At 40.1% G+C, this 20,489-nt stretch overlaps 1 protein-coding gene across 1 annotated transcript; it reads right to left on the bottom strand.

Moving 5' to 3' along the window:
- Positions 1 to 3,273: 3,273 nt before the first annotated feature.
- LOC148356274 (uncharacterized) lies at positions 3,274 to 20,065 on the bottom strand. The gene is made up of 6 exons (XM_088347930.1): positions 19,821 to 20,065; positions 16,145 to 16,365; positions 14,821 to 14,890; positions 14,639 to 14,729; positions 12,367 to 12,470; positions 3,274 to 9,979 (listed from the first exon to the last, which is right to left on the bottom strand). The coding sequence occupies exons 1-6, from the start codon at positions 19,954 to 19,956 to the stop codon at positions 9,642 to 9,644; spliced, it is 960 nt and encodes a 319-aa protein (XP_088204056.1). The 5' UTR covers positions 19,957 to 20,065; the 3' UTR covers positions 3,274 to 9,641.
- Positions 20,066 to 20,489: the final 424 nt, after the last annotated feature.

The following is a 20,489-nucleotide window of genomic DNA, read 5'->3' as shown; positions in this document are numbered from 1 at the left end:
AGGCTTGACAGAGACTCGAGCGACACTAATTCGGCCATATTCGATTGAGTTCACTTAGTTAATTTGTTTAAGAAATTAAATCTGCCCCCGTGTGGAAATGCTCTTGTCCATCTTTTCCATCAAGAAAGGAGCGCGCATTGTTAGGAGAATGCAGGTCGTGTTCGGTTAATGGAGTCAGATAACTCATTCGAACAATTTGGTAAACGATATATTTTAATTTTATTCCTAACAATGGCGATAATGCCCTGTTTCATCCCTTCTTCCTGTTGAGTCGATCGAAGCATTTGACAGGGACTGCGTCTCATTTAATTGTGATTTTGATGGTTTTCTTTCCTTTTTCTGCCTATAAGATTGAGTCATTAGCAGGTTGATAGTGTCTGATCTCTCCTCCATTTTCACCAACAACCACTTACAAATATCCCTCGATTCTTAAGAATAATAATTTTATTAAATCATAAAATAACAAAGAAATAATCTACCTTTGTGTTCTCTAACAAAAGCGGTTTTATCGCCAAGAAGACAAATTCAGTATCATAAAAATCAATCGCTGTTAGGAACTGAACCATTTCAAGGCAGTATTTCTGACACTGAGATGTTTTGTATCCAATGTTGTTTAGTTTTCCCAGCTTCTCCGGGTTATATGTTGCATGGCTGACTCCCTATTGGTGTGTGAGTGTGTGTGTGAATGGGTAAGTGTGAAGCACATTGTAAAGCGCTTTTGGGAGGTCTTCAGTGACTTATAAAGCGCTATAGAAATGCAGACCATTTACCATCTTGATTATCCTCAAAACGTTTGGAGGCTGACTCTATTGGTGTGTGTGTGTGTGTGAGAATGGGTAAGTGTGAAGCACGTTGTAAATCACTTTGGGGAGGTCTTCATTGACTTGTAAAGCGCTATAGAAATGCAGACCATTTCCCATCTTGATTATCCTCAAAACATTTGGAGGCTGACTCCCTATTGGTGTGTGTGTGTGTGTGTGAATGGGTAAGTGTGAAGCTCATTGTAAAGCGCTTTTGGGAGGTCTTCAGTGACTTGAAAAGCGCTATATAAATGCAGACCATTTACCATTTAATACAAAAAGTGTGACAGTCCTGCCATCTACAGGACATAACGAGAATGACACGTGCAGAATATGGTCATGATAAATTCCAATTCTTATTCTTTGTAATAAAAAGCAGTAGAATGACACAAAATTATGATTGTATCCGTTTATTTCCTTCCACGTGACACAGTGCATAAATATAAGAGAACAAATAAGGGGGAGGGGGCCTTAATAATGCAACATTGAATCCATACATGACAAAAATATGTTTTTCCCATTTCAATCAGGGGTCTCCCAACTTTGGTTCGAGTTAGACAGTACAGTGCCATCTAATGGTCAAATACTGCACAATGCACCTTAACTGGACACAATCTTAACGTTTCCCAATGAATATAAATCGATATGTTCCGTGTTTTCCTCCTAATGAGGCTTATATAAGGTTTTACATTTTTGCAGCTCTCTACATTTTTGGGGGGATCCAATCTACTTTTTCAATATTTTGAGTTGCCAGCCCCTTCCTATTGAAAAAAAATGCAGTTTTCCTTAATCTCCATGTTTGCGACAAAGTATCATGTCAAGTAAAAATGTACGGTCCTAAAATCGAAAAAATGAAAAGAAAAAAAACGAAAAAAAAACTGACAGTAGTTTTTTTGTAAAAAAAACAAACAAACAAGTACAATACTTTCTATTTTTTAAATAAATGCTTGAGCCTGTCAATTGAAGGTAGTTAGTTACCAGGGTTGGGTAGGGTTACTTTAACTGGATTACTTTCAATGACTTTTGGATTACTCTAATACCAAATATGCTAATAAAAGACAAAAGAAACTAAATATGAATCAAATGACCCAATTTTGTGCAGTAACGGAATACATGGAACGGCAAAAATGATGTTGGCAAGCTGTTTGGATTTATTTTCATTTTGTTTCTGTCGCATTTTATGTTCGTTTTGCCGGAGATCAAAGAGATCAAAGCCAGGAGAGAAAGCTTACCACGTGTTGTGAGTCATCATTTGATTCATATTTAGTTTTTGTCTTTTATTAGCATATTTGGTATTGGAGTAATCCAAAAGTCATTGAAAGTAATCCAGTTAAAGTAACCCTACCCAACCCTGGTCGCATTTTATGTTAGTTTTGCCGGAGATGAAAGAGATCAAAGCCAGGAGAGAAAGCTTACCACGTGTTGTGAGTCATCATTTTATTTATATTTAGTTTTTGTCTTTTATTAGCATATTTGGTATTGGAGTCATCCAAAAGTCATTGAAAGTAATCCAGTTAAAGTAACCCTACCCAACCCTGGTCGCATTTTATGTTAGTTTTGCCAGAGATCAAAGGGATCAAAGCCAGGAGAAAAAGCTTACCACGTGTTGTGAGTCATCATTTTAGTCATATTTAGTTTTAGTCTTTTATTAGCATATTTGGTATTGGAGTAATCCAAAAGTCATTGAAAGTAATCACGTTAAAGTAACCCTACCCAACCCTGGTCGCATTTTATGTTAGTTTTGCCAGAGATCAAAGAGATCAAAGCCAGGAGAAAAAGCTTACCACGTGTTGTGAGTCATCATTTTATTCATATTTAGTTTTAGTCTTTTATTAGCATATTTGGTATTGGAGTAATCCAAAAGTCATTGAAAGTAATCACGTTAAAGTAACCCTACCCAACCCTGGTCGCATTTTATGTTAGTTTTGCTGGAGATCAAAGAGATCAAAGCCAGGAGAGAAAGCTTACCACGTGTTGTGAGTCATCATTTGATTCATATTTACTTTCTTTTGTCTTTTATTAGCATATTTGGTATTGGAGTAATCCAAAAGTCATTGAAAGTAATCCAGTTAAAGTAACCCTACCCAACCCTGGTCGCATTTTATGTTAGTTTTGCCAGAGATCAAAGAGATCAAAGCCAGGAGAAAAAGCTTACCACGTGTTGTGAGTCATCATTTTATTCCTATTTAGTTTATTTTGTCTTTTATTAGCATTATTGGTATTGGAGTAATCCAAAAGTCATTGAAAGTAATCCAGTTAAAGTAACCCTACCCAACCCTGGTCGCATTTTATGTTAGTTTTGCCGGAGATCAAAGAGATCAAAGCCAGGAGAGAAAGCTTACCCCGTGTTGTGAGTCATCATTTGATTCATATTTACTTACTTTTGTCTTTTATTAGCATATTTGGTATTGGAGTAATTCAAAAGTCATTGAAAGTAATCCAGTTAAAGTAACCCTACCCAACCCTGGTCGCATTTTATGTTAGTTTTGCCAGAGATCAAAGAGATCAAAGCCAGGAGAAAAAGCTTACCACGTGTTGTGAGTCATCATTTTATTCATATTTAGTTTTAGTCTTTTATTAGCATATTTGGAATTGGAGTAATCCAAAAGTCTTTGAAAGTAATCCAGTTAAAGTAACCCTACCCAACCCTGGTCGCATTTTATGTTAGTTTTGCCGGAGATCAAAGAGATCAAAGCCAGGAGAGAAAGCTTACCACGTGTTGTGAGTCATCATTTGATTCATATTTACTTTCTTTTGTCTTTTATTAGCATATTTGGTATTGGAGTCATCCAAAAGTCTTTGAAAGTAATCCAGTTAAAGTAACCCTACCCAACCCTGGTCGCATTTTATGTTCGTTTTGCCAGAGATCAAAGAGATCAAAGCCTGGAGGGAAAGCTTACCACGTGTTGTGAGTCATCATTTTATTCCTATTTAGTTTCTTTTGTCTTTTATGAGCATATTTGGTATTGGAGTCATCCAAAAGTCATTGAAAGTAATCCAGTTAAAGTAACCCTACCCAACCCTGGTCGCATTTTATGTTAGTTTTGCCGGAGATCAAAGAGATCAAAGCCAGGAGAAAAAGCTTACCACGTGTTGTGAGTCATCATTTTATTCATATTTAGTTTTAGTCTTTTATTAGCCTATTTGGTATTGGAGTAATCCAAAAGTCTTTGAAAGTAATCCAGTTAAAGTAACCCTACCCAACCCTGTCTATATGCATATCAAGGCCAATTTTCGCATTTCTCCGGTACCATTGACCGAAATCCAGTGTGAATCAAAAATTTTACAGATCCACAAATACATCTGCAATTTACATGAGCAATTTTTAATCTTGCGTGTGCATTTGTCAAGATGTGTGATTTTCAGATCTCGAGTAAATCCCCAACCATTTGTCCATCCGAGCGATACGTGAGGAAATATTTTCAAGACGAATCTCCCTCCCGCCGTGCTGCCCATTTAATGTGTGGTAAAGCCAATCAGACTGCTGAGAAACATGGCCGCAACTTAAGCATTTTCAAGCACCTTACCCAAAATTCAAGCGGTGTTTAAACCTTGGAAACACAACATTAAAATCCAGCATTCTCAAGGATTTCAAGCACCCGTACAAACCCTTTTGACAAGAACCGGGCCTTTTTTTTTTTCTTGTGCCTCTCTCGGCATCGTTCCGCGGGCTGGTTTAAATCGTTTCGTGAGCCTGGTACAGCCCGAGGGCCGTCGTTTTGTGACCCCTGATTGAAATGCAAAATGATATGAATAAATACAGGGTTCTTATGAACCCATTCGAATGCATGAGCAAGGAAACGCGTAAAAGGACCTCCGGAATGATAACATGCCGCCGTCACAAACATGCAGTACGACTCCTCTTAGTTTGATAGTATTCTGCAGATCAAGAACACGAGGCATCCGTAGAAAAACTCCAAACTTTGGAACTTATCGAACAGGATTGAAGTTCAAAACGTAAAAGGCTTCCTTTTAAGACACTCCGGTAAAACAAATGGTCAGTTAACCCGCAGCCTTTAAACAGCTCAACTGCAGCAAATACTCGGCACTAATTTGAGCAGGGGTGTCAAACTCATTTTAACTCGAGGGCCAGACAATAGAACAAACATTCTGTCGGGGCCGGACTAGATGATTAAAGAGATAAAGAAAAAGAGAGATAAAGAAATAAGAGAAAGAGGGAGGGAAAAGGAGAGAGGGTGGGACACAGAAAAAGAGAGTGAGAATGTGCAAAACAAAAGAGATAAAAAGAAATAATGAGAGGGGGGAAAGAAAGAGAGGTGGAAAGAAAGCCAAAGAAAAATAGAAAGAGAGAAAAAGAGGAGACAAAATAGAGAGGAGAGAAAGAAGGGGAGAGAAAGAGAAGGGAAAAACAAGAGAGAGAAGGAGAGAAAAGGAAAAAAAAGGAAGAGAGAGCATAATAAGGTAAAAAGACAGAGAGAGAAAGAGACAGAGGAACAAAAAAAGAGAAAGAGACAGAGGGTAAAAGAGAGAGAGATAGAGAGTGAGAGAAAAGAGCAGAGAGAGAGAGAGAGAGAGAGAAAAGAGCAGCGAGAGAGAGAGAGAGAGAGAAACACAAGTACAGCGTTTATGAGAGGAACCTGGCTTTGGCAACATCATGTAGACATATTTCAACTTGCAGCTCATTTTTCTCTTGCGCTTCCCTCAGCGTTGCCTTGCGGGCCGGATACAATCCCTTACCGGGCCTGATCCGGCCCGCGGGCCGCCTGTTTGACACCCATGAATTAGGGGGTAAGGCATTTATTCACACTATATGTATACGGCTCGTTCTTCCAATCGGGTGCCGTTTCTGCCTGGTAACATTTACTCAAACAATGTAAAAAAATTTCTTTAAGAAATGTTTTCATGTTAAAAAAATGAGACTTTGTAATTTCATTAAAAACGACATCGATATTTCAAGTGAAATAAGACTCGCACTGCCTCTGGCTTGATGGTCATATATCAAATCGGTCTCCATCCACGTTGAAGTATTGCCAAGGCAATGCTGAAATTGTTAAAACTGTCGATTTGATGTTTAAGAAACGACATTCTGTAATACAGTGGAACCTCGCTAGTTCGCGGATCCACTTTTGCGGGTTCGGAGCTTCGCGGGTCTAAAAAATATACCTTAACTTCTCAATAAAAGCATTTATTGACTTGACGCCATTGAGCGCGAGCTTATGTCAACTGAGGACACGGTGTGGACACTCTTATGGTGAAGGGGAGGGGGAGGCCCTGACACAATGCTTAGTCATGGTGAATTACTGCTTCGCTCACCCACCCTCCTTTAACTCCTCCCACCTCACCCCCTTCTTATGTGGCGCTCAGTTTATCAAGGAGGAACTCGGCGACGTAAATATATTCTCTTGTCACATTTCATCTCAAGTTTGACTTTATTATACCAAAAGCGAGCGGTTATTTGTACTACCTAAACACGGCTAATTGTGTGTGGTTTCGTGTATTTGTTGTAAAAGCCGTTCGATGCCGCTGGCTAAAGTATGTTGTTATTGTCAGAAGGTAGCTCTTTCACTTTCATTCAAATGAACACACCATTTTTTTTAACTGTTGTTTCCCAAAACGCTTCACAAACACTCATCAAATATCACATTTTCACAGTTTTTATTTTCAATATGTAACCGGTAGTGTTAACAAGCCAAATAAACTGCGATGGCTGCGTGTGGTTGAGAGCGGTTAATACAATCATACTGAATGCTTCGTAGTGGTTTCGCCGCAGTCCTATTCCGTGTACATACAACATATTTTCCTTTTTTTTTTTGTTATAACATGAATTTCACTCTCTCTCTCTCTCTCTACCTGTATTCTATATGGTGTACTGTATACAGGGGGGGTATACTGTATACCTGTATACGTTTTTTTTAAGCATTTTTGAAGGGCCTCCGCTACTTCGCGGATTTTCAGTTTTCGCGGGTGGTCTCGGTCCCCATTAACCGCGATAACCGAGGGATTACCGTAGTTCAGAGAGATTCTTTATGAAGTTTAAGTACTTTATTTTTGTGAGTGCATTTGCTTATGTTCCCGATGCACTGTATTGCATTGTTGCAGGTTTTCACCATCTGAGGAAGGAAACTTGAGCCTCAATAACACATCCGATGTAGTCCCGGTCCTTCTTTGGTAGTTTAACTGTGCATTACGTCGACCATTTGAGACAAAAATTCTATCTGGATTCTGAATGAAGTAATCCTGCGATATCCTGGCTTTCAGTACGTGAGCACAATTTAGCGGGTGAGTCAAATTGAATGAATGAATGAAAACTTTATTCGAACATTAAAATAAAAAACGAACAAAAAGAATAACATAACAACAAAATAATAATACATAATATGTTTGAAAAGGGGGCAGCACGGCGGCGCAGTGGTTAGCGCATGTGCGGCACAGTTCTGAGGTTGTGGCAACCCCCTGCGTGGGTTCAAATCCAGCTCCTGGCCTTACTGTGCGGAGTTTGTATGTTCTTCCTGTGCTTGCGTGGGTTTCCTCCGGGCACTCCGGTTTCCTCCCACATTCCAAAGACATGCATTTCAGGTGGATTGGCCAGTCCAAATAGTCCCTAGGTGTGAATGAGCGAGCGAGCGAGCGAGTTGTCTGTCCCCGTGTGCCCTGCGATTGGCTGGCAACCAGTTCAGGGTGTCCCCTGCCCACTGCCCGATGATTGCTGGGATGGGCTCCAGCACCCCCGCGACCCTACTGAGGATAAGCGGTGCAGCAAATGAGATGAGATGAGATGTTTGAAAAGGGGCAGCACGGCGGTGCAGTGGTTAGCGCATGTGCGGCACAGTTCATGTCTTGGGAACCTCCTGCGTGGGTTCAAATCCAGCTCCAGACTTCCTGTGCGGAGTTTGTATGTTCTCCCCGTGCTTGCGTGGGTTTCCTCCGGGCACTCCGGTTTCCTCCCACATTCCAAAAACATGCATTTCAGGTAAATTGGCCGGTCCAAACTGTCCCTAGGTGTGAATGAGCGAGTGAGTTGTCTGTCCCCGTGTGCCCTGTGATTGGCTGGCAACCGGTTCAGGGTGTCCCCTGCCCACTGCTTGATGATTGCTGGGATAAGCGGTGTAGCTAATGAGATGAGATGAGATGTTTGAAAAGGGGTAGTAAGAAGCAGATAGATGCTTATATCCCCTACTCCTTCATCTTCCCTATTAAATACACCAATGATAATAACAACAATAGTAATAATATTAATGATAACAGTTATGATATAAGAATAGCAACAAAGTTAACCATAGCTGTAAACGCAGTATTTCCAATCTCTCATATCACTCATACCCCATTTTCTTCATCTCTGTATTCCGCCAGTAATGGGTTTTTTTTGTAATTTAAATTTGAACACGTGAATAGTTGGACATTGTTCGATCTCGTCTTGTAAATTGTTCCAAAGTTTGACTCCGCACACAGACACACACATACTTTTCCTGGTGGTTCTCACCTTCGGATTATGAATTTACTACAGCCCCCTTACATATAATTTCCTTCTTTCCGAATGAATCATTTTTGGATGTTTCCTGGCACTATGTTTTTGTTGACCTTAAATAGCAGTTGTGAAGTGAAGCATTTTAAATAATTGGACTGCAGGAATAAAATATGAGTATGATCTCGATATCCTATCTATTCTCCCTGCACTTAACATTTGTTCTTCGCCGTGTTATTTCACATTGAATGTATTTTTCTGCCGGTCTGCTGCAATGAAGATTGGGGACCCTTGGATTATGTCTTTACCAATGTATTGTGAGAAAACAATTGCACTGGTTCAAATAAACAGGGATCAGAATGGAGATTTTCATTTTCAGCTGAAACAGCCAGGGTCCAGGGGCCGCGGGCCCCGGCCAGGTCCAGGGCGGAGCCCGGTGGGGGGCTCAGGGGGGCAAACCCACCCGAAGCCAACGGCATTTATCTTATTTGCTATGTGAAAATTGCACTAGAATGAATTAAATCCAACAAAACAGAAACCATGTATTTTTTTCAGTTTTAAGATGTTTAAAACAATTGGGGGATTACAATGTTACAACCATCACCATTGTTGTTGTGTTTTGATGATGAAGATGGACCTTGTATTTAGCTACTAATCAACAATATATATGAAAATATATACATTAATAACCATTCATCATTAATCTGAAAATAGAATGCACAAACTGAACATGCTTAAAGAAAATACATGTCAGTCTGTGACAGTCTTCTCCAGCCATGACCACTTCAATTTATTCTTGATTCCTTTATCAATCTCGGAGACAAAAGCCTCGTCTTCTTTTCTTAGTATTTTCATATTTACTTTTTCAAACACTCATTTCACCGTTTGAAAAGACCGGAAGGAGCGCCATGTTTGAGAAAGCCAATGCTCTGAACAAAAGCTCCGCTGATTGGTTATCAGCGAACCTATCGACCAATGGTAGGAGTCGATCTATTTGTTGTGTGTTATAGATCTAATGCGCTGCGCTTCTTTTTGCCGATTTTTCTCGCGATCTCTAACTGCTAACTTGGGGTGATGAAACAGTCACGTATCATACCTCACCCCCCAAAAATATTTTCTCATCGAATTTAGACGATTTACGGGAATGACCTTTGGGGTTCAAAAACAGCGGAAATCCGCGGATCCGCGGAAAATTCTGATCCCTAAATAAAGCCCTCCCTTTATACCCATAATATTTGTCTGCAGTTGAGCAAAGCTGGACCTCACAATTTGAGTGAAGCAAAAGGACAAAGTTGAGGAGACAAAAACAAACGTTTTTATGTTTCAGTTCCATCCCGACCAGAAGAAGGCACATCCCATGTTTTTTTTTGTTAATATCTAACAAGAGCTGCTGATTTTCTTAGCAACAGCATAAATCATCAAAACTCGGTTGTGTTTCCCGAAGTGGATTCAGGAACGTTTCGCCGCCTGAGGTTACGTACCTGCTGCCCGCTTTCACACCCCTCGCAGTTCCTGTCGTCTGAGTCCGACTCTTCGTTTTGCTCCTCTTGATCTTTATCCGCCTCGTCATTGTCCTCCAAGTTGTACTCTTCCTCAGCCGTTTCTTCTTCTTGGCAGGATTCCTTGCCGCCGACGCCTTCTGGGACATCGGGCGACTCCGGGGGGCTTTTGTCGGGGTTCGGATTGACGACTGCCGGAGTCTCGCTCGCGCCCAGGGTTTCGATCAGGCTGTCCAGACTCTGCTCGAAGCAGGACTCTAACGGGGGGAAGAAAAATAGAAATCTCTGTTGAATAAAAGAAAAAGTGTTGTACTTCACTCAGTCCTTGCAAATTACATCTCGTGACGGAAAACATTCTGCTTCATTTTTGAAGGTTAACAAAAAATTTTTTGTTTCGTAGCTCACCTGGAAGGCAAAATAACTCATTTCTCAAGGTTTCATCATTTTTCTCAGATTTTTGAGTTTCCCCTTGCCCTCGTGTAGGTTTTAGATCAGGGGATGCTGTCATAATAGTCTGTGGTATGCAATAATCTGTGGTCTGTGCAGCTCTTTGTGACTCCTTGGGATTAAGGGCGTCACAGATAAACATGACTTGACTCACCCTGAGGTTTTTGAGTTTTTCCTTGCCCTCATGTAGGTTTTAGATCAGGGGATGGTGTCATAATAGTCTGTAGTTTGCAATAGTCTGTGGTCTGTGCAGCCCTTTGAGACTCCTTGTGATTAAGGGCGTCACAAATAAACATGACTTAACGCACACTGAGGTTTTTGTGTTTTTCCTTGCCCTCATGCAGGTTTTAGATCAGGGGATTGTGTCATAATGCAAGCTCTTTGAAACTCCTTGTGATTAAAGCAGTCACAAATAAACATGACTTGACTACGTAGTTTTAAAGGGACATAGTGCCCCCTAGAGGTAAAAAACGTAATTCAATATATCTTTTTTCTAAATCAATTACCAAAATTGTACATTTTCTCTTAATTACCGTCATCAAAGGTTGAGAAATGTGTATTTATTTTAATTTACTAGAGGGAGAGTACATGACTGGCTGCCATCTTGCTACTACAGACACCCAATTCCAAGAACGTCGGGCGTACAACTTATAAAACGTCTCCGCCCGAATGACCGACAACTTTTTCAAGGGAAAAAAAAAAATCTTTCGCTGTTTTTTTCCTTTTTCAGACAGGATGGAATGGTAGCTCGTTGCAAGCGATTGCTTTATTCCGATTTCAAAATCTTCGTTCGGTTTGGAAATTTCGGTTCGTTCAGCAATTTGCATACTCGGCAGCCAATCAGAAGCCTACATCGAATAACTTCGTGCTTCCGGACTTCCCCGAGCCTTATAAGGTCGTGCATTTGCATATCATTTTCCAAAGTAGACACACAGAGAACGCAAGAAAAATGGACAAGTGGTTAAGAATCAAGCCAACACCTCAGACCCAGAAGAAAAATTCAAAAGAAGCTGACAAAATTGATGACGCTACAAAACGTAAACGTACATTAAAAGCATCGTGGAAAGAGGAGTTCACGTGGCTTGTAGCACATGACGCAACGCAAACATTGCATGAATGAAGAGGAGTAAATACAAGTACATACTGATTTTAAAGTGTTGTTCTGTTATATATTCTGATGATCAATCCACAATACTTTGCAACCAGTGTTCCCTCTAAGCTGCGCGCGTGCGCAATTGCGCACTGCTCGCACATTCTCAGCACACAAGAAAATCTAGCCGGCGCACAAAAATGAGGGCTCAAAATGACTAATTAAGAAGCGACTTAAGTCAAAGTTACAGTGCATGAAGGTAAAGATACACGGGTTCCCCTGACGTTGTGTCCTAAATGCGGTATTTTGAAGTCGAGTCGAAGTAGAACGAAGTTGAGTAAAGTTAGTAGAGTTTGTCAAGAACCGGCTTCTTCGGCTCAGCTCACTAAAAGGAACCGGCTCTTTCGGGTCCTAAATGGCTCTTCGGGTTGTTTTTGCTTCTTTAATCCCAACATAACCAAATATTATGTCAAATTATGCACAAAATGACTTAAAGGAAGGGGGGAATAGAACAAAAAATAAAAAAAATACCGAAATGAAAAAGTAGTGAAAAGCTGAGAAAAAAAGAAACAAAAGGAAGAGAAAAAAGAAGGAAAAGTTTAGAAAAAAAACAGAAAAAATAAAAGAAAGAAATGTAGGAAAAAAGTAAATAGAGAACAAAAAGAAAAAAGTAACAGCTCGGGAAAAATAAACACAAGGAGATTTTTTTTAAAGGAATGGAAAAAAAAGCGTTGCTCACCGACTTTGTGTGAATGCTCAGACTCGTGGAAAATTAGAGGGAACATTGTTTGCAACAATGTTGTTTTTTTTTTTGCGATGAGTGATCTTATTGTGTTTCAAGTTGTGAAAAATGGGGCAGGCAACTTTATGGCTGGGCAGGCAGCTTTTCAAAATGGTCTGCCCTGCTGTCCGCTAACTTTTCAGACACCGGGTGGACATAAACTCGAATGTTACCTGTAGTAGCTAGCACTCGCCACTCTTACAATCCGGTTACGAGTCAAAAAAGAAACGGCTGTATGCGCACAAAATAAAATGCAAAGTTGGCGGTCTTGACGCGCAGTGGAAATTGAAATTGTGGTTTATCTGCAAAAGGACACTCGAACACACCGTTGAGGGGCGGGCAGTCCATTCCTCTCTTTTTCATCAGATAGCGGATGGTCTGAAGCTGGGTCATGATTTCATTCTTCTGCTCCTGGGCCACAGATTTGGCGCTGATGCAGACCGGAAACGGATAAAGGAAGATAAACTCATGAAAGCCTACATGAATCTTGGACATTAGTTTGTGCTGAATAAGAGAAATATCTTTACTTTAGGGTGAATAAATATTCCCATAACTCATTCGATGCCAGAGGTTTCTCTCAAAAAGGAAGTGCCAGCCAATCTTTGCCATTTTGACTTATTTTTGAAGGCGTAACATTTTGTTCTATGGCTATATGGGCATAGCACATAACCAAAGAAACATTCAACCCTCATCTTTCATTATGTTTCTGTAAAGTTGGCCGTTTTGGATGTACATCTCTCAGAATTCAGTCTAATGAAAATAACTTCCTAAATACACACACACACACACATAGAGTAACGTTTCAATAATGAGTGTAATTACATCTTTTGTGCGTTTATCAAACTTATATTCTTTTATTGTGAAGTCGTGCTCATGTGTGTCCTGTTTTCACTGACGTATAATAAACGACGCCCACTGTTTGGGCTGTCTCTTTCCTTTTTTCAACCAACATGAGAGCCTCGTGAGTACCTTCCAGCTGCTATCACGATGTAGTTTTTAACAATATATGTATTTTATCTGTGTAAATACAGCCACCAAAGAGTCTTAATAATGACTATCTTTGACAGTTTCTAGCTTTTACCATAGTTTAGTAAATAACAGTTGAACATTGCAAAGTTTATCAAAAATACTCGTTTCCAAGGAAACCTCTGAGAAAACCACCTTTTTTGAAAGTACATGTATGCATTTGAATCAGAACTTTCACTTTGTGATACCTCCAATATCCAAACAATGCTTTCTATAAACACAAGGGCTTGCAAAATAACAATTTATTGCAAGGACACTAAATTAATGCATAAACGATGCAAGAACCTTTCAGCGCACAATGTTAATGGTGACGCGGTTTTGGTAACCGGGGCGATCACAGACGTGCACGAAACGTCGCCCCTCTCTGCCCCAATGAAGACAAAGGGACTTAGCCTCCTTTCTTTGGAATAAAAAGTTTCAAGCTTTAACTGTCTGTACTTATATCTTCCCTTGTCTCATCTCACCGCTTCACTGCGCCTACTTGCAATATGGGCCGCCTACACACTCTCATCCGCTGGATACAGTAAGCAACACAATTAAGTGGGAGCTGCCTTGATGTGTGGACAAAGATCTCTGTCTGTACTTAAATCTTCACTTGTCTCATCTCACCGCTTCACTGCGCCTACTTGCCCTAAGGGCTGCCTACACACTCTCATACGCTGTATACAGTAAGCAACACAATGAAGTAGGAGCTGCCTAGAGGTGTGGACAAAGATCTCTGTCTGTACTTATATCTTCGCTTGTCTCATCTCACCGCTTCACTGCGCCTACTTGCTATATGGGCTGCCTACACACTCTCATCCGCTGGATACAGTAAGCAACACAATGAAGTAGGAGCTGCCTTGATGTGTGGACTAACACCTCTGTACTTATATTTTCGCTTGTCTCATCTCACCGCTTTACTGCGCCTACTTGGCATATGGGCTGCCTGCACACTCTCATACGCTGGATAGAGTAAACAACACAATAGTTGAGTTGAGTGTCATCTGCGTAGCAATGGAAACTGATATTATACTTGCGAATAATATCACCTCATGGAAGCATGTAAATGCTGAAAAGAAGAGGGCCAAGTACTGAACCCTGCGGAACACCAAAGGTAACACTAAAGGGCTCAGATGTCATTTCACCTTATTGAACACAGTGCGTCCTACCTGAGAGGTAGGATCTGAAACCATAAGAGGACGGTTCCTGAGAGACCAATCCATTTTTCCAACCGTTCTAGTAAGATATTATGGTCCACAGTGTCAAAAGCAGCACTAAGGTCCAGCAGCAGAGCTGCCTTGATGTTTGGAAAAAGATCTGATCAAAGCCACTCCTGTCATCTAATTGGGATTTTCAAACTGAAATTATGACCAGAGTCTTGTTACTCACTCATGAGTCGCGCCAAAGCCTTTATAATAGTTTTTATTTTAATTAAACAAAAAACAACTTTATTTTAAGTTTTGTCACTGAGGGAAAGTGCTTCTAAAAATGTATTTATATGTTTTGGTACTGAATGAGCGAAATGAATGTTTATTCATCCATATATATTGCATTTAGAGATGTCAACTAATACATTAATAAAACACTCACCAGTTTGTGAGCGGGTCCAGTTGGGTGAGAATGGAATTGAGCATCCTTTCCGTCTGAGCGAGCCTTTGTTCCAGTTCGTTTAACTGGTTCTCTGCCAGGAAAACAAACACGTAGTGAACAAATATTGTGGTGACGCACACGTCGGGCATTCGAACGGGAAACCCGGTGGATGCAAAGCGCACCTGCCTCTGCTGATTTTTTTGCTCCTTTTGTGTATTTGTCCTTTTGAGCCTGGTCGTCGGAAGACTTGATCTGCGAAGGAGCAAAACTGTTTAATTTTCTTGCACATTGAAACACACTGCACATTTTAAACTTTTTGAACAAATACAAAATGAAAAAGGGGGTGTGCAAAATGATTCAGCCCTATTGAGTTAATACTTTGTAGCGCCACCTTTTGCTGCGATGACAGCTGCAAGTCGCTCGGGGTATGTCTCTATCAGTATTGCGCATCGAGAAACTGATATTTTGGCCCATTCTTCCTTACAAAACATTTATACAGAACTTGATGACACACAAGTGGATTCCATCTATCATCGTTAGTCATTTAAATCAACATTGAATCGTTCAGAGATCCTCACTGAATTTCTGGACAGAGTTTGCTGCACTGAAAGTGAAGAGGCTGAATCATTTTGAACACCCACTTTTTCATTTTTTTAATTGTTAAAAATGTTTCAAATATCCAATAAAGTGTGTTCCGCTTCATGATTGTGTCTCACTTATTGTTTATGCTTCAAGAGAAATTACAGTTTTATATCTTGATGTTGAAGGTCACAGAGTTCAAGGGGGCCGAATAGTTTCGCAAGACACTGTACTTGACACCATTATTTGGGACACACACCCATTTCTGCGTTCTAATATTGAACTTCACAAATGTTTTTATGAGAACCTAAAAATTTTGACGCTCGCTCCAAACTTCCGCCAACAAGACCCTAAAAGGTTCCGTGCTTCGTTTGAGGTTTCTTCAATTGTAGTTTTTTGCCTTTTTTTTGCTCTTTGAATACCTAACTGAGTTCAAAGAGCCTTTATTAAAACCAAATCCACCACGCCTATCTGCTTTTATCTTATTCCACTACTGGTCCGTGACACGCAACACATTAGGAAGCAGGAAAGAGGAGGGAGAGGGATTTCATGCGCGTTCACAGTGTTTTTGTTCGTGTAGCCTGAAAATGGTAAAAGTAAGAAAAGGTCCGTTTCAAAAACAGTCGAAACCCAAGCCCCCAATAAGATGGAAAAGAAGAGTTTATTAGTACTTGAAGAATTTGCTGACTTAGTCTGCGATCATGACTTTATGCCAGTAGGTGGCAGCAGAGAGAGGCAAAACGGCAGAAACCACCTTTAGCAAAGCATTCCACTTCCTTTGACAAGTTGATGTCAGGATTCCATTGACAACTCTTCAGCTAATGACGTTTATTTTGAAAAAGGCTTAAAGCTGACCTCTCAAAACCAAAACCGAAGGAAAGTTTTCAGTTCACGTCAAGGGAATTAGCATTTTGAGTCGGATCCCACCTTTATAAACTTGTATGCCGCGAAGACTCCGACCCCGATGGCGTACAAAGGCATGAGCGTGTAAACGTAGCCCTTGCTGTTGTTGTTGGATTTGAATTTTTCCCCCTTCATCTCCTGCTCCATCAGCTTCTTCATCTGCTGCATGCTCTCCTGCGACTGATGCGAACCGGGTGCCCCCGTGCCAGCTGCCGGACCTCGGACCCCGCCGGGGCCAGGGCCGCCTGCCACCAAAATTGTTCGAACGATCCAGTTTAGTCATTTGGGTGCCCTTGGCACAAACGCTTGATGGTGAAATGCTTGATGAGCAGACTAAGAAAAGAATTTGAACCAAGGAGCGCGCGCCCTTTAAAACAGTGCGCCAAATGGGTGTGGAAATACGGAAATATTACTAAAAGTTATTGCGCTATAGTTTCTATTCACTTTCAACTTAGGTCGGTTTCAATGCACTTCCTTGTAAATATTTTTGTCTATTTATACTTTTTCTCTTCTGTACTCCGTCTTCTTTGTCAAATATGCACAACATGCGGCACCGATGAAATTGCTTCCTCTTCTTCGCGTGCAAACATGCAACAGATAATAATAATAATAATAATAATAATTTCCTTGTATTGTCATTCTGTGTAACAATGTACACAGAACGAAATGTCGATTGCACCTGACCCGTTGTAGCGAGCCGATGCAGCCGCAGCCAACAGAGGGCGCCGCCGACCACGTTTTAAGTCTTAGGAATGACTCGGCCGGGGCGCGAACCCGAACCTCCCAGTCTCAAAGCGGGCGCCTTACCATCTAGGCTACTGAGCTGGTAGGCACAATACAAAGAACCGAGTCTTTATGATGTGTTTATTCTAGGAGGTGACATTTCTAATCTCGTTGTAAGCACTATTCACTAAATTGTTGTTATCGACAGGGTTGGGTAGGGTTACTTTAACTGGATTACTTTCAATGACTTTTGGATGACTCCAATACCAAATATGCTAATAAAAGACAAAAACTAAATATGGATAAAATGATGACTCACAACACGTGGTAAGCTTTCTCTCCTGGCTTTGATCTCTTTGATCTACGGCAAAACTAACATAAAATGCGACCAGGGTTGGGTAGGGTTACTTTAACTCTATTACTTTCAATGACTTTTGGATTACTCCAATACCAAATATGCTAATAAAAGACAAAAGAAACTAAATAGGAATAAAATGATGACTCACAACACATGGTAAGCTTTCTCTCCTGGCTTTGATCTCTGGCAAAACTAACATCAAATGCGACCAGGGTTGGGTAGGGTTACTTTAACTGGATTACTTTCAATGACTTTTGGATTACTCCAATACCAAATATGCTAATAAAAGACAAAATAAACTAAATATGAATAAAATGATGACTCACAACACGTGGTAAGCTTTCTCTCCTGGCTTTGATCTTTTTGATCTCCGGCAAAACTAACATCAAATGCGACCAGGGTTGGGTAGGGTTACTTTAACTGGATTACTTTCAATGACTTTTGGATGACTCCGATACCAAATATGCCAATAAAAGACAAAATAAACTAAATAGGAATAAAATGATGACTCACAACACGTGGTAAGCTTTCTCTCCTGGCTTTGATCTTTTTGATCTCCGGCAAAACTAACATAAAATGCGACCAGGGTTGGGTAGGGTTACTTTAACTCTATTACTTTCAATGACTTTTGGATTACTCCAATACCAAATATGCTAATAAAAGACAAAAGAAACTAAATAGGAATAAAATGATGACTCACAACACGTGGTAAGCTTTCTCTCCTGGCTTTGATCTCTGGCAAAACTAACATCAAATGCGACCAGGGTTGGGTAGGGTTACTTTAACTGGATTACTTTCAATGACTTTTGGATGACTCCAATACCAAATATGCCAATAAAAGACAAAATAAACTAAATAGGAATAAAATGATGACTCACAACACGTGGTAAGCTTTCTCTCCTGGCTTTGATCTCTTTGATCTCCGGCAAAACGAACATAAAATGCGACAGAAACAAAATGAAAATAAATCCAAACAGCTTGCCAACATCATTTTTGCCGTTCCATGTATCCCGTTACTCCCCAAGCTTGCACAAAATTGAGTACTTATATTCCTATTGAGTTTCTTTTGTCTTTTATTAGCATATTTGGTATTGGAGTAATCCAAAAGTCATTGAAAGTAATCTAGTTAAAGTAACCCTACCCAACCCTGATTATCGATGACAATTCTAGAATACTGGATTACTGATCGAGCGGGTGGGAACATACAGCATGTTGGCCCGGAGAGGGATGGGCACGACCAGGCTGTGCTTGCCTAAGACGCACCATAGGAAATGGTGTTCCTACCGCTTGTGTGCTTAAGGCATCCAACCAACCGTATCGCTCTCATTCTTTCCCTGTTCTTTCTTTCTTTTTCTCTCTTCACATCTCTAGTTCTCTTTCTCTCTTGTGCTCTTTCTCTATAGTTCACTCTCTCGTTCTCTCATTCTCTCTCTTTCTCTAGCTCTCTCTCATTCTCTTTGTCTCTAGTACTCTCTTGTTCTCTTTAGTTCTCTTTCAAGTTTTCACTTTCTCTTGTTCTCTCATTCCCTCTTTCATTCCCTCTCTCAAGTTCTTGCTCTCTCTTGTTTTCTTTGTCTCTAGTTCTCACTCTATCTTGTTCTCTTGGTCTCTAGTTCTTTCTCTCGTTGTCTTTGTCTAGTTCTCTCGTTCTCTTTAGTTCTCTTTCAAGTTTTAACTTTCTCTTGTTCTCTCATTCCCTCTTTCATTCTCTCTTTTAAGTTCTTGCTCTCTCTCGTTTTCTTTGTCTCTTGTTCTCACTCTATCTTGTTTTCTTGGTCTCTAGTTCTTTCTCTCGTTGTCTTTCTCTAGTTCTCTCGTTCTCTTTCAAGTTTTCACTTTCTCTTGTTCTCTCATTCCCTCTTTCATTCTCTCTCTTAAGTTCTTGCTCTCTCTCGTTTTCTTTGTCTCTAGTTCTCACTCTATCTTGTTCTCTTGGTCATTAGTTCTTTCTCTCGTTGTCTTTCTCTAGTTCACCCTCTCTCATTCTCTCTCTAGTTCTCTTTCTCTCTCTCGTGTTCTCTTTCTCTCTAGTTCTCTTTCTCTCTCTTTCTACCTTTTTCCTATATCTTTCTCTCGTTCTCTCTCACTTGTTCTCTTTCTCTCTAGTTCTCTCTCTCATTTTCTGTCTAGTTCTCTTTCTCCCTTTTTCCTCTTTCTTTCTCTCTTTAGTTTTTTCTCCCCAGTTTGAGACTGAGTGGAAACATAGTTGGCCTGGAGAGGGATGGATGCCACCAGGCTTTACTTGCCCAAGACACACCACAGGAAATGGTGCCCCCACTACGCTAGTGCTTAAGTAAACCCCACTAAAACAAAAAAACACAAATGGGAGAAATCAACAGTGCAATGTGCCCATTCATGCAACAATGTAAAAAAAGATATAAAGGGTTTATAAATGAAAAAGGAATCAAATAAACCAATACTGACTAAGTGACGATGAGCTTTGAAATGCATTTCCGGTTATCATCCTGAATGACGTTAAATTTGATAAATCCACTCCCAAGATATTTAGGAAATATATAACTCGCTCGATATAAGTAACAAAAGAATTATTAATACAAATACGAAATAAAAGTAAATATAATGAATGTATCTACAAAATAAAAGCATATAATACGTCACCTTTTCTGACGTAGCGAGATTCGAGCCTCGACTCCTTCGCTGCGGTGCCAACACCGAACATCTTCGGCAGGACGACCAACGTGAACAGCACCGCCGTGAACGCCAGGGCGACTTGTTGTGATGTCGACAAGACCATTTTGAAACTTATGAGTCCCAAAAATATTCAGTTAATGGCCATAAACGACAATGCCGATTGTTTATGTAGACAAGCAGGCCACAGCCGTGTTGACCACACGTTAGCTAAACAAGTGTATTTCCGTCATGTGAAATTTCAAAATAAAAACATTCGTAGATCGTCCTTTTTTAAAAATTTAGTTGTCAGCACAAAAATAAGTATGTTTGTGTTTTACAAGTCAAACATCACACAAACAGTTGATTTAAGTATCAAAAATCAAATTGATACAATGATATTCTTGCGCGTGTAACACTCAAGAGTGTTATTTTGAAAAGCGGGACACTAAATTTCCGTGATACATGATGTTGCGTTCAAGTTCAATTTCAAGATACTGAATCGACTAAATTGATGCAAATGTTGATGTATTCATTTACATACTTGTCATGTTTGTATTGTATTAATAATATTCATAATACGATTTAAAGTTAAATGAAAAAGAACTTTAATATAACCATTCAATATATTTTTAAAAATCAGGGTGTCCCCTGCCCACT

This window comes from Urocampus carinirostris, chromosome 11 (genome assembly GCF_059441175.1).
Source record: "Urocampus carinirostris isolate Australia breed hairy pipefish chromosome 11, RoL_Ucar_1.0, whole genome shotgun sequence".
NCBI lineage: Eukaryota > Metazoa > Chordata > Actinopteri > Syngnathiformes > Syngnathidae > Urocampus > Urocampus carinirostris.
Note: the sequence above shows the minus strand (reverse complement) of the source record. Positions and strands in the feature narration are given on the sequence as shown.